This window comes from Akebia trifoliata, chromosome 10 (assembly GCF_017979445.1).
Source record: "Akebia trifoliata isolate Shusen 1 chromosome 10, ASM1797944v1, whole genome shotgun sequence".
Lineage (NCBI taxonomy): Eukaryota > Viridiplantae > Streptophyta > Magnoliopsida > Ranunculales > Lardizabalaceae > Akebia > Akebia trifoliata.
The window spans coordinates 6,423,284-6,435,923 of NC_141384.1; the positions used below are offsets into that span (position 1 = coordinate 6,423,284).

The 12,640-nt window shown below is 36.3% G+C and overlaps 1 protein-coding gene across 6 annotated transcripts in view; it reads right to left on the bottom strand.

Moving 5' to 3' along the window:
- Window positions 1-12,640, bottom strand: part of LOC147392987 (calcium-transporting ATPase 10, plasma membrane-type-like) — a 53,821-nt gene that overhangs the window by 21,599 nt on the left and 19,582 nt on the right. For all 6 annotated transcript variants that reach the window (XM_086455944.1, XM_086455943.1, XM_086455945.1 and 3 more), the window contains exons 8-19: window positions 8,772-8,841; window positions 7,494-7,564; window positions 7,311-7,394; window positions 7,140-7,217; window positions 4,791-4,862; window positions 3,316-3,399; window positions 3,140-3,222; window positions 1,760-1,868; window positions 1,632-1,687; window positions 1,477-1,519; window positions 1,294-1,377; window positions 931-1,068 (exon numbers count right to left, since the gene is read on the bottom strand). In XM_086455944.1, coding sequence (XP_086312070.1) covers window positions 931-1,068; window positions 1,294-1,377; window positions 1,477-1,519; window positions 1,632-1,687; window positions 1,760-1,868; window positions 3,140-3,222; window positions 3,316-3,399; window positions 4,791-4,862; window positions 7,140-7,217; window positions 7,311-7,394; window positions 7,494-7,564; window positions 8,772-8,841 — 972 coding nt within the window. The remainder of the gene's footprint in view (window positions 1-930; window positions 1,069-1,293; window positions 1,378-1,476; window positions 1,520-1,631; window positions 1,688-1,759; window positions 1,869-3,139; window positions 3,223-3,315; window positions 3,400-4,790; window positions 4,863-7,139; window positions 7,218-7,310; window positions 7,395-7,493; window positions 7,565-8,771; window positions 8,842-12,640) is intronic.

Sequence of the window (12,640 nt, forward strand, 5' to 3'; positions counted from 1 at the left end):
GGTTGAAAATCCATTTTCCATGCCTAATCAAACACCCCCTTTAGGGTACTCTTCACAATGGGAGGAAGAGAAAAGACAAAAAAGGTCAAAAAAATTCCTCAAGATACTATCTTTATAGGGTATAATGATTGTGTATATTCAGAAGCATACTGAAACATTGCAACACATTTGAAATTTCAAAAACATATAAGAATGTTCTGTTCAGGTGGTTATAGCTAATTTAAAATGTCATGCTTTTGGATACATAAATCAGTATAAAACAAGACATCATGGACATTCATTTCCACACTCTATATGGTTGTTTATTGTAGTTTGATGGCATGGTGGGGGGTTTGCATGCTTAGTTTATCATTCTGCAGAGCTCCAATGAAGAATTTCTCAATATCTCCATCACTTCACAAACAGAAGCATTACTTTAGGTAAAAACAAACTCAAGATCAAAATACCTTGCTTACCAATTGTTCTTTAGCATCATATAGAAGAAGTAATCTAGAAATGTATTCATCCATTTGAAAATTCAACGATGCTATAAAATCTAAGGTAAACTTAAATAATGGAACTGTATTCAAAATAAGAACAAAATACAGACCAGATGAAACGAAGTTCTTTGAACTTATACAAACATCAAATCTCATTAGACAAAGCTTGAAATGTGCAGCTGAGATAGGAGGAAAAACACAAATTTTCTAAAGATCAGTACAGTTCCTAGGGATCCAGTTTACTTGGGAACCCCTAAGAAAGCCCTTCCATCTCAGCTGTATGTATTTTGAGACAAGAATTTTCCAAGTTCTTTTTAATCCCATTCTTCTGTTTTTAAATAAAACGATATTCATAAGGGGAATATAAGGAGATTATTTTTTAAATGCATAAATTAGAGAAAAAGTTTCGTTTACGTTATGTTTAACCATATAAGAATTATGTTAAACAAACCTCAGAAGTGAAGACACTGCCGGTAGAATTTTGTGCAATGCCTTCAATAAGCAAAGTGGATACAGCAGGAGACAACTGTGTTGTGTTAAATGGGGAATTAATCTTTTTCTCACCAACATACGCCTCGACAACGGTCATCTGTAACAAGAAGGTAAAATCTAAATCATTAAACCATTGATCTTTCAAAGATATTAAGCAAACCATCCCATCAAAACAGGAGAATAGTGAAAATAATATCATGCCAACATGAATATCTAACTATTCTCAAAAACCGAAGTAATTGACCCTTAAGAACAGAATAGCCCAGGCACAAAATTTGGAAATTCAAAGAACGAAAAAAAAAAAAAAAAACAATGTACCAACCTGATTCAAGGTCAATGTTCCAGTCTTATCACTGCAAATTGTTGTGGCGGAGCCCATAGTCTCACAGGCTGAAAGCCTCCTCACCTGTACCCCAACTATTGTTAAATCATTATTCATTGTCCCCAGGATTAACTCAAGTAAGAAAAATAAGAAATGGAAAAAAAAATTGAATAAGAAGCGTACCAAAGCTTTGTCAGCCATCATCTTTCGCATCGAGTAGGCAAGGCTGTATCATTGTCAAAAGAACAAGAGAAAAATTACAATAAAATTAGTGAAGTAGCAATAGCTATATAATAACCAAAAGTAAAAGAAATCTGAAAAAGGAAATAAATACTTACGTCAAGGTAACTGCCAAAGGAAGCCCTTCAGGCACTGCAACGACCACAATCGTGACCTAAAATATTCAGATGATTTTCAGCGTCGAGTCAGGAAAATACAGGGTATAAAAACTATCCAAGTGACGTACCGCAACAGTGAAAATTTTAATAGCACCATCTACTGCATCACTGACACTTGTCTTCCCCTTGGTAAACTGAACAGAGCCGTCCGGATTTTCAGTTTTGCCAGTGAAGTATCTGGGCAAATCCATTAAAAATAGAAGTGATACATCATACATATAAATAGAATAATATAGAAAACTAGAGTTTAATTACAAATAATACTAAGCAGACTCAAAATATAAAAAAAAAATAAAAACAAAAAAGATACTGAAATACAGTCAACTGACCTGCAATGTGCACAGAACCATAGATATTTTCCTTGTATATCTCGAGGAAAAATCTGTGGTTTTGAAAACATATTCCACGTCAGTTGAGTGTATTTGAGTGACCTTTTTTTTTTTGTGAGGAGTCCAGATCGTATGACCCCAGGGTGGAGGATTGAAATCCTCCTCCCACACCTCCATACGTGCCACGTAAATCACAATCCAAGAAAATTTTCAAAAAGAGATATTTTACACATTAATTCATTGGATTGTAGCTTATATGGATGCAATGCTTTTAGATGTTGAGAAATAAGATGAGGTGTGGCATGGCGAGGTGCTTGCAAAGTGTAAGCCTAATAGGCATAAGATTTTTCAATAAATAATATAACATATACAAATAATTAACATTAAAAAATTAGGATGGTCACCACATATTTTCAAATTTCAAGTTTCAAATCCATATTATCTTTAAAACCCACATAATGTAATTCCAAGTTTTAATCGTTTACATTAATAATAATAGAAAATATTACAATTTTATACTTTAGCAAGAAAAAATATTATATTTGAATAACTGTTTTAGATGTATCCCAAAAATATAACTAAATACAACTTTTCAATAACTTTCATTGCATAATACTAGATACTACAATAATTTATTTATGAAAGAAATCAATTCAGCAATGTCCTTTGCATTTTTTCAATTATTCATTGTATAATACTAATATTAAAAAATTTATTTATGAATCATGTTATGTCAAGAAATTTCTTTGCATTTATTTATTTTATATTCAAAATTATTTCTAGATGTTCCAATCATTTGCATGGCAGCAGCAGAAGCAAAAAAGAAAAGATGACAAAATAGGAATTATGGTTAATATTTAACTTTAAAAAAATGAAAAAAAAAAAAATAGATAAATTAAATACTCATATTATTTATGATTTAAAAAGCATTTTGGCACCTCTTGATCAGAGACGTGAGCTACATCTCGAGGCGTCAGTCAAATATGCTTTTAAAAACACTGGTGGCATGTATTGAGGTGTGGGAGGAGGGTTTCAATCCACCATGTTGAGTGCATAAGATCCGGACTCTTTTTTGAGTCAGTTTAGCACGACTCTTTGATTTACTGATCCCTGAGTTACCTTGCCAAAAGTACAACCAACACAGCAACAGCTACTAGGAGCCCAACGATACCAATGAAAGTGGCAACACCATTCAAGCGTACCTATAATAACTCATCCAAAAATAGCCATTTGGTGTAAGCCATATATAGTGATACAATTACAGTAGAAAGCAGTATCTCTGGAAAAAAAAAAACCTGCAAGGGAGTTTCTTCACCAGTATCCTCAGTGATACTGGCCATCAGCAATCCCCATTCTGTATTTATTCCAACACCAGTTACCTGAACACAGGTCACATCCGGGATTGAAATGTGTAGCAAGATAGAAATTGTTCTCATAACAAAATTATGCAAACCAACCACGAACATAGCAATATACAGTAGAACTTAGGAAGAAAAACAAGCAGAAACGATGTCAGTATGATTAGTATAAGAAAAAACATTACTCTGGTGAAGAAAGCCTTATTCAAATGCTAGAACCTAAAAAGTAAAAGATAATGAAAATGCTGGAGTTTATGTAGCTTTTGCACCACCTAAAACCATTAAAATACCAAAATGCTTTACCCCCACAATTATACCTAAGACCTTACATGTTTTAGTGGACTACCCATGACACCCATAATCTTCATAGTCAATAATGTCTAAAATAGCCCTAAAGTAATAGAATTTTTAAATTAAATAAAAATAGATTTTGTGCCAGTCCTACTTTAGCTAGGTCAGACTCCAAACAGCACCATACAAGGCTCGCAAGGATCAGAGAGTGCACCACACCTGTATTATTCCTTTGAAAATTCTCTCAAAAAATAAAAAATTTATTAGACACTTCCTATAAATTTTTCCTTAGTAAGTATTATTTCATGTTTTGTGGCAACATATAATTATCCAAAATATTTTCAAAAATTATACGATTTAGGTAATGTTTCATTTACAACTTTTCTAATGAATATTCTTGGGCGGAACCATACGAAACCTTAAATAAATTTCATCATGAAAAAAAAAAAAAAAAACAAGAAGCTCCCACCTACACAAAAACATAAAATCCAGCAGTTGAAGCCACACAAATTCCCCTTCCTATCTTCTCATGCAATGGCACAATGTCGTTAAACAAACATTTGAACATGACCCCTACTCCAAGCACTGCTAAATCAATAAAGTTTTTTTTTCTTAAAGATATAAAGTTCCTATCATAAAGACAGTAAACTTTTCAGATTGTTTGGCCCATTAGCAAAGAAATATCCAAAATTTGAATGGCAACTAGTTCAGTTTCCTCAAATGAGATCTACAAAAGATCAAAAGGCAATCTATAAAATAAAACTTCTTTTCCTAAATTAATAAACCACAAATCCTCCCAATATACAGTTATACACCACATCATTCTTTATTTCCCCCCAGTCTATGTTCCAAGCTCTTAAGTGTTCTAGGTCAAGAATGATTTAGAGTTCAAGATATCCAAGAATTGCTAATTTCAAAGATATATATGGAACTATAACAAAGATTGCACGTAACAACTATAACAAAGATTGCACGTAACAACCAAAAACCAATTATAAATAAAATAATAAACCAAATTACTCCCATGAATTGATGTGATCACATTGTGTATGCTATATAATTTAGATGATCATCAAAGTTGGTGCACAACATGCAAAAGAAAAAGGACGTTTGATGTTTACCAGCATGGTACCATAACCATCAGCCACTTTGCATCCAGACATCAGAAATGGTCTCTTCCGATCTTTGTGAACCTGAAAAAATAAATTAAGATTCATGAGGAGCAGAAACAAAAGCGAAAAATACTAAGGGAAGACAACTGGGAATGTTTGAGCACAGTGACAGAGCTAGGATTTTCCTGTACCTATAGTGGGGGCAAACTAAAGTTAACTGTAAGGTTGAAGATGACTGGTTTTGGGGAGAAAATTCAAGGGTTTTTTGTTACAGGTTGAAGAAATGGTATTTAGGTCATTTCTCATTAGTCTATAAAAGAATACCAAGTCGAAGGAGCAATGTTTTAAAAATATAGGGTCTCTAAAATATTAGATCACCTACTCGCCCCCATCACCTCGGTCTTCTCTAGTAAAATAATAAAAAATGGCCTCAATATCCTCGTCTTCCTAGATCTTTTTATGTTGTCATCCAAAAAAAATCAGGTTATTTCTCTTGACAACAACTGCATGAATGGGGTGACAAACTGGGACTTTGACTTTAGAAGAACATTTAATGATTGGGAGGTGGACATCTTAGGAAGACTTCTTAGCTTGGTGGAGAATAGCTATGTAAGAGATTCCTCGGATGATCAGAAAGTGTGGAGCGGCACGAGGGATGGGAAATTCTCAGTGAGGTCTCTGTATGCTGGTATTGGTCCTAGGTGTGCTTCATCTTTCCCCCATTTTGTAGTATGGGGTGGTAAAACCCCTCCTAAGATTTCGGTATTCCTTTGGCTGACAGCTTTGGGAAGACTCCCAACGATGGACTAGTTAATTAAAAGAGGGTTTATTTCCCTGAATCAATGCGGGATATGTAGATCTCAGGCGGAACGGTGGACCATTTATTCATTCATTGTCAAGTGGCCCACCATATTTGGTTGCATTTTTTTATCCCTTTTTGGATTAGTGGATTGTCTTCCTTGCTCGGTTAAGTTGATATTGGAATCTTGGCTAGATTGGGGAAGTTCTTTTACGTCTTCAAAACGGATTCAGTGGTTCTTGGTCCATTTTGCGATTTGTTGGGGCATTTGATTAGATCATAATAAGCGAATTTTTGAAGGGAAAGTTTCTTCGTTGGATCGTTTGGTTTTATCGATCTTAGAGCTTCTTTTCACTTGGAGCAAACTTTATGAGGAATTTAAAGGGATCTTCTTTTAGGATTTTGTGGCGAGATGGGACAGGGTTTGTTCTTTGTCGTGATAGTTCTTGTATTTGTGTTTTGTTTCTTTGGTTGTGCTTCATCTTTAGTTTTTCTTTGCATTGGGTGAGTCCCCTCAACCCCCTTGCTCTCTTTTAATAAAATTATCTTTATCAATTAAAAAAAAATATCCTCGTCTTCAACCTGAAACCAAAAACACTTTGATTTCTCTTCCCAAAACCAATCATCTTCAACCTCTTGGGAAAATTTATTTTTGTCCTAATCTTCTTTATCCGTCAAACCTAATGAATAAGACAGGATTTTTGAACTAGAAGATGATGAAATTTTTTTATAGAAAATTCCAGGAGTTTCTAGAAGAGATTAAGGTGAGGTTCAAAACAAAGGATTGAAGATGAGGTTAAGTAGATTAAAACACATTTCCTGTAGAGGTCGAAAAGCTTGAAGATGACTGGTTTTAAGAAGAAAAATTAAGCGTTTTTAGTTATAAAGAATACCATCATTTTTTATTAGTCAAGAAAAAAGAAAAAGTCAAAGAGGGTATGTTAATTATTTGAAAATAGAAGGGTATCACAAACATTCAACAAACTGTAGAGGGATGTCTAGATTACCTAAAAATCTGAGGAGGGAGGGGGGGGGGGGGGAGGACAATAATGTCACCATTTTGAAAACAGAAGGGGTGTAAAGATCCACCAAAAGGTAGGAGGTGTCTAAATCACCCATAAAATTGAGGGGAGGGAGGGCAAGAATGTTCGAGGGGCATGTGATCAGTTTGATCATAGAAGGGTGTCTCAGATATTCATTAAAATATAAGGGGGATAACTTAATTATCCAAAAAAATTGAGAAGGGGAGGGGGGGGGGGGCAACTGCCCCCTCTCCCTCCCTACCTGGCTCTGCCCTTGTTTGGGCATGTATGATTAAGATCAATTACAGTATCAATGAGAAGAGGTGCTTTGAACCTTCAATGCAAATATGACACGAACAGAGGTGTGAATAAAAGATCTGAAAACATATGCCTTGGCAAATGAGAAAAAACCAAAAGGACTGTAGGAGAGTTTAGGGTTTGGGTCATCTCCAACCCCAAACAACCCAGAAAAAACATTGTGAATTATGATGATGATAATGATGACAATTATACTAGAAGTAAGTAGCAAAAGCTTACAATCTTGGCCTCCCCAGTCATGCTAGATTCATCAAGTGCAAGAGAATGACCCATAACTAAAATTCCATCAGCAGGGACCTGCGAAAAAAGATCCAACGTAGCGAGTCAAATCAATACAAAAGATAGACATGTCCAAGAGAACCAACCTAACACTAATGCATGTCCATTTACCTGATCACCAATTTTGAGAGTCACAACATCACCAACGACAATATCGAAAATTGAAACCTGAACCCTTTTACCACCTCTAATGACCTGCACCAATGTTCATATTGATCCATCTTAGTTAACATCTAGCACACGAGTAAAAACAAAAATAATCAAAGAGAGGAATTAATCCCTGTAGTAACAGACCTCTAAATGTATATTTTGCTTCTCCTCGTTTAAATTTTGAAACTGAAGGGACTGTTTGTAATCACTGACAGCTGAAAAGTAATACAAACGACAATGACCATTAGTTCATAAAACAAAATTAATTTCCATCAGTGCCCCTAATAGTGAGTATTCAGTTGGAAGACCTATCATGCAGACAAGGCATGACAAGATGCAACCATTAACCAAACATGAGGAATGGTATCCACTACATTGCAGGATACCTACATTTTACGGATGCAGTTGTGCTCATTTTTGAACAAATAAAAGCAGCTCAAGAATTTAAGGTAGACAAAATATAATCTGCCAGTAATTAAAATCACCTCTTACCCACTATGGAACTACTGCATAAACGGAATAACTGTTTATCCTTCAAACCTAATGGCCTACATCCTTGATCATGAAATATGTCTGGCCTTCTGCTCGATTCAGTATTCTCCTTTTCTCAAGACAGGTCTCTAGGACCTCTTAGTTTGCTCTTCCTTTTTTTCTCTCAAATTAATATAACTTATCAAATAAAGTATTTTAGCAATGAGGTGTGATCTCTGTTATGCATAAATCATATTCATTTCAAACTACTTCACGTCTCTTAAAAGCATCTGTCCAATGAACAAACAGCTAGCCTCAGCCAACAAGAATAGGTCAAAAAGCACTAAATAGTATAGAGAAGAGGAAAATTAGATTATTTCCGATTTGAATTGAAAAACAAAGAACAAAATAAATAATGATAGACCATGCCTCGGACTTCGGAGAAACTGCTTATGAAAAGCTTTTAGTCATAAGCTTGCAACCGATGTTTGTATGTCTCCCTATCCATAATTTTCTTATAAAGAAAGATGATTTTTCAATAAGAGAGGTAAGAACACAAATATCTTTAACCAGAAAAAGCATCAAATAAGTCAAAAATATCATTTACTCTTCCTAGTTCCTAGGTTAGACTTTCGCTTGAGGACCCACAATTCATGTTTTTGGAGCCTCCATTTTTCTTTTCACCATCTAGACAGAACTATTCTACAATAAAGCAATCATGATTAAACATGAAAATTGACAAGGAAAGAAAAACTCCTTGGTTCGTATTTGAGAATTGAAAAAATGCAGTTGCACAAAATCCAAAATGAGCAGAAGTGAAGACCTCAATCCTCTAACCAAATAAAAACAGTTCCCTAATACCCTATTCTCGGAAAGGAAATTAATTGTTGAACCATTCTTTTGCACGATAAAATAGTAGAAGAGTGCAATGATTAATGTGAAGACAAATACCTGTAACAAATATAACAAGAAGAACGGCAAAGGTAATGCTCCCCCCATCATACCACCCTTTTTCAATACCCTGTAGATAAAGTCGAAGGATAAGGGTAAGTAATTTCAATGAAACACAGTAGAAAAAAAGCTAGAAGTTCATTAAGATCCAGAGAAGAGGTACCATTATTTGAAAAACAAAATAATAAAAAAAATAAGAGATGAGGAAGAATGATCGTCTTAAACATCTAAAGAGCCAAAACAGACACATGCAAGGTAAAACTAGGGCTCAATAGTATCAACATTCATAAATAGCCAAAAGCGTTTAAATCAAGGTGTTTTAGAATATCTAATGAGTTCAAGCTTTTGGAGAATCAAGTTGCTGAATATGTCTCGTGTGTGTCATTTAGACGTATGGGAAATATCTCCAAATAAGGTAATGATTCAAAACTGGCCTTCAATGATTTCAAAATAACGGTTTGTATGATTGCACATGGAAAATGGGTGGAAAAATTATTTCTCCTGGAAAATGAGTGTTGAATTAACTCTTACTTTATTAGTTTTACAGATCTTTTGTCCTTTTTAGTTTTTTCACTTATTAGACCATGTAATCACCTTAAAGCCTAATTAGGGCTTAGTAATGAACCTCTCGGTCCAGTGTAAATCATCACCCTTACTGGGTTTTACTCAATCCCTAATCGCAACATGTGATAGAGTCGTTAAAACTCATTGAAACTTTACAGCAACAGTAGGGTTGTTTTTAGACCAACCGATGGCTCTAAAGGCTTGCGGCAACAGGTTCTAGATCGTTTGGAACCCACGAACACAGCAGATGAATCATCCGAGGTCTGTGATCACCACAGCGGTGGGGGTTTGGAACCAGCGATTTGTATGGAGGTTGTTTGGAGGGCTGCGATCAGCACAGAGGCTGTTTGGATCAACACAGAGGCTATTTGGAGGGCTATCACCAGCACAGGGGTTGTTTGGAGCCTGTACTCACAGCATGGGTGCTGGTTGAAGGTTACGGCAATTAATTGGGGGTTGCGATCATTTTCTCTTTGAGAGTCGTCCCCTCGTCCTCTTGGTACTCTCTTCAAACCAAAGTACACAGACTCTTTAATGGTCTCTGAGACGTCCTCTTCCTCGATCATCGGTAATAGTGATGGCTCGAGTGGTCTTCCTTCTCACTCAACCGATTTTCTATGGATTCAAATTACCACTGTGAAATTAGATGGCCCTAATTATCTTCTTCGGGTACGATCGGTTGAAATGTTCATTGGTGGAAAAGGAAAGATCGGTTACCTCACAAGAGAGGACAAACAACCTGCACAAACCAACACTTCTTACTCCCACTGGTTTGCTAATGATTATATGGTCCGTTCTTGGCTGGTTACATCCATACAACCACACATTGCAGTTGGGTTTATGTTCTCCTCGACAACAAAACAGATATGAGATTCTGCAAAGAGCATTTACTCGCAACATCAAAACAACTTCCAGATCTTTAACTTCGAGCGTGAGATTTCCCATCTTTCGCAAAAAGACTCTTCAATTACAATTTATATATCACAACTGCGTGCTCGATGGGAAAAGTTAACCGTTTATTCCTCGTCCTACGCTTGGAAGGACCCTTTGATGAGATATTATATGCGTCGATTTTAGATAAAAATTGAGTTTTTCAGTTTCTAGCCGGTCTACGAGAGGAGTTTGAGCATGTGAGAATTCATTTATTGGGTATGGATCCTTTTCCGTCCCAACAGACAGCGTATTCTTATGTCTTAGCTGATGAAAGTTGTCGTGCAACTGTCCTACCTCATTCTTCAGGAGACCACTCTGCTATGCTTACTCGTCTACCTTCTCCACAACTTCCTAGTGGGTCTCTGCCTGCCCATCAGCGACATAAGTGTGATCATTGTGGAAAATTGAGTCACGTGAAGGCTCGTTGCTATGTACTTCATGGTCGTACTAATCAACAACGTCAACAATCTCAATGATCATCAGTTCATGTAGTCTCTCAACCGACTACGGATTCAACACCTCCTTCAGCTAGTACATCCTCCTCGGATTCGGTATCTCTATCCCAGGCTGAGCTTGACAAGTTTAGGAAATTCTTCAATCAGATGGAGACTTCATCTCAATTGGTTTCTATTGTCGCTCACTCAGGTACCTTAGCATCTGCACACAATGTTTCCACCACTTCCTCACCATGGATCATTGATTCTGGTGCCTTCGATAACATGACCGGTACGTCCTCCCTATTCAAAACCTATAGTGTTTGTTCAGGTCATCGCAAAATTCGCCTGGCTGATGGTTCTTTGTCTTCTATAGCTGGTCAAGATCATTTTCCTTTTACATCTTCTTTATCCTTAACTAACACACTGCATGTTCCTCAATTTACTACTGATCTTATATCTGTTATTAACATTACCAAAAATTTGAATTGCAGTGTAATTTTTTATCCCTCTCATTGTGTCTTTTAGGATCTAGGGTCGAAGAGGACGATTAGCACTGGACGTGAAGTGAATGGCCTGTATCTCTTGGACGTACCCGGTTTACCTAGCACCCATTGTGCTTATCAGCTTAGTAGTAGTAGTCAATATAATAAGGCTCTTGTAATGGATTGGCACTTACGCTTAGGCCATATTTCTTTTGGATATTTGAAACACATGTTCCCTGCTTTATTTAATAATAACAATTTGCTTGATTTTTCTTGTGAAACTTGCCAATTAACTAAATATGTGCATTATTCTTATCTTATTAGTATGAATACTACTGCACCTACTATGTTTGACCTAATTCATTCTGATGTATGGGGTTCTTCCCCTGTCACATCAACTATTAGTTTTCGTTATTTGTCTTGTTTATCGATGACCACAATCGTACCACTTGGGTCTATCTTATGAAATACAAGAATGAAGTTTATGGGATCTTTAAGCAATTTTTTGTTATGGTTCATACCTAGTTTGGTCGTACCGTCAAGACCTACCGTTCAAATCATGATACTGAGTACACCTATAGTGAGGTCTTGAAAATTTGTTTAGAGTCTGCCACTGAGCATTAAATGTCTAATGTTAAGACCCCTCAACAGAATGGTCAATCAGAACGAAAAAATCACCATATTCTAGAATTAGCTTGTGCACTCTCTATTAGCATGAACGTGCCCCAATCCTATTGAGCCAATCCAATGCAGTTCTTACTATTGTTTACCTTATTAATCGGACTCCCTTTCGGGTGCTTCAGTTTGCCATGCCCCTCTTTCAACTCTATCTAGATCGTCCCTTGTTTCCACTTCCTCCACATGTATTTAGGTGCGTCTGTTTTGTTCAAATTATTAACTAAACTCGTATTAAATTTAACGCTAAGGTCATAAAATGTATCTTTTTAGGTTATTCCTCTACCCAAGAAAGGATACCGTTGTTACCATCCTCCTTGTCGACGGTGTTTCATTTCTCAAGATGTTTCCTTTTTTTAGCATACCCCATACTAGAATAGGTCCGTTGGCATTCAATCTGAATGGTTTCCTCTAGATTCCCCTGACAATCCCTCCCCTTTATTATTTCCTCTCCCCATGCCTATTCCTCCTTCTCCATCCCCTGTCAGTTCATCACCTCCTCCACTGCAGGTTTTCTCTCGGCATCCATGCGATACTACCATCACTTTTATGCCATATCAGCTCACCTTGCCTCCAGCTCCGCCTCCTTCTGTTCTCTGTGATAATCATCCTATTGCCACTCGTAAGGGTAAGCACACTTGTACTTATCCCACTTCTAATTATATATCTGATTCTGCCCTCTCACCCTCTTATCGGAGTTTTCTTTCTTCTGTTTCCGTTGTTTCTCTTCTTACTACTATTGCAGATGCTATTACCCATCCTGAGTGACGAGCTATTA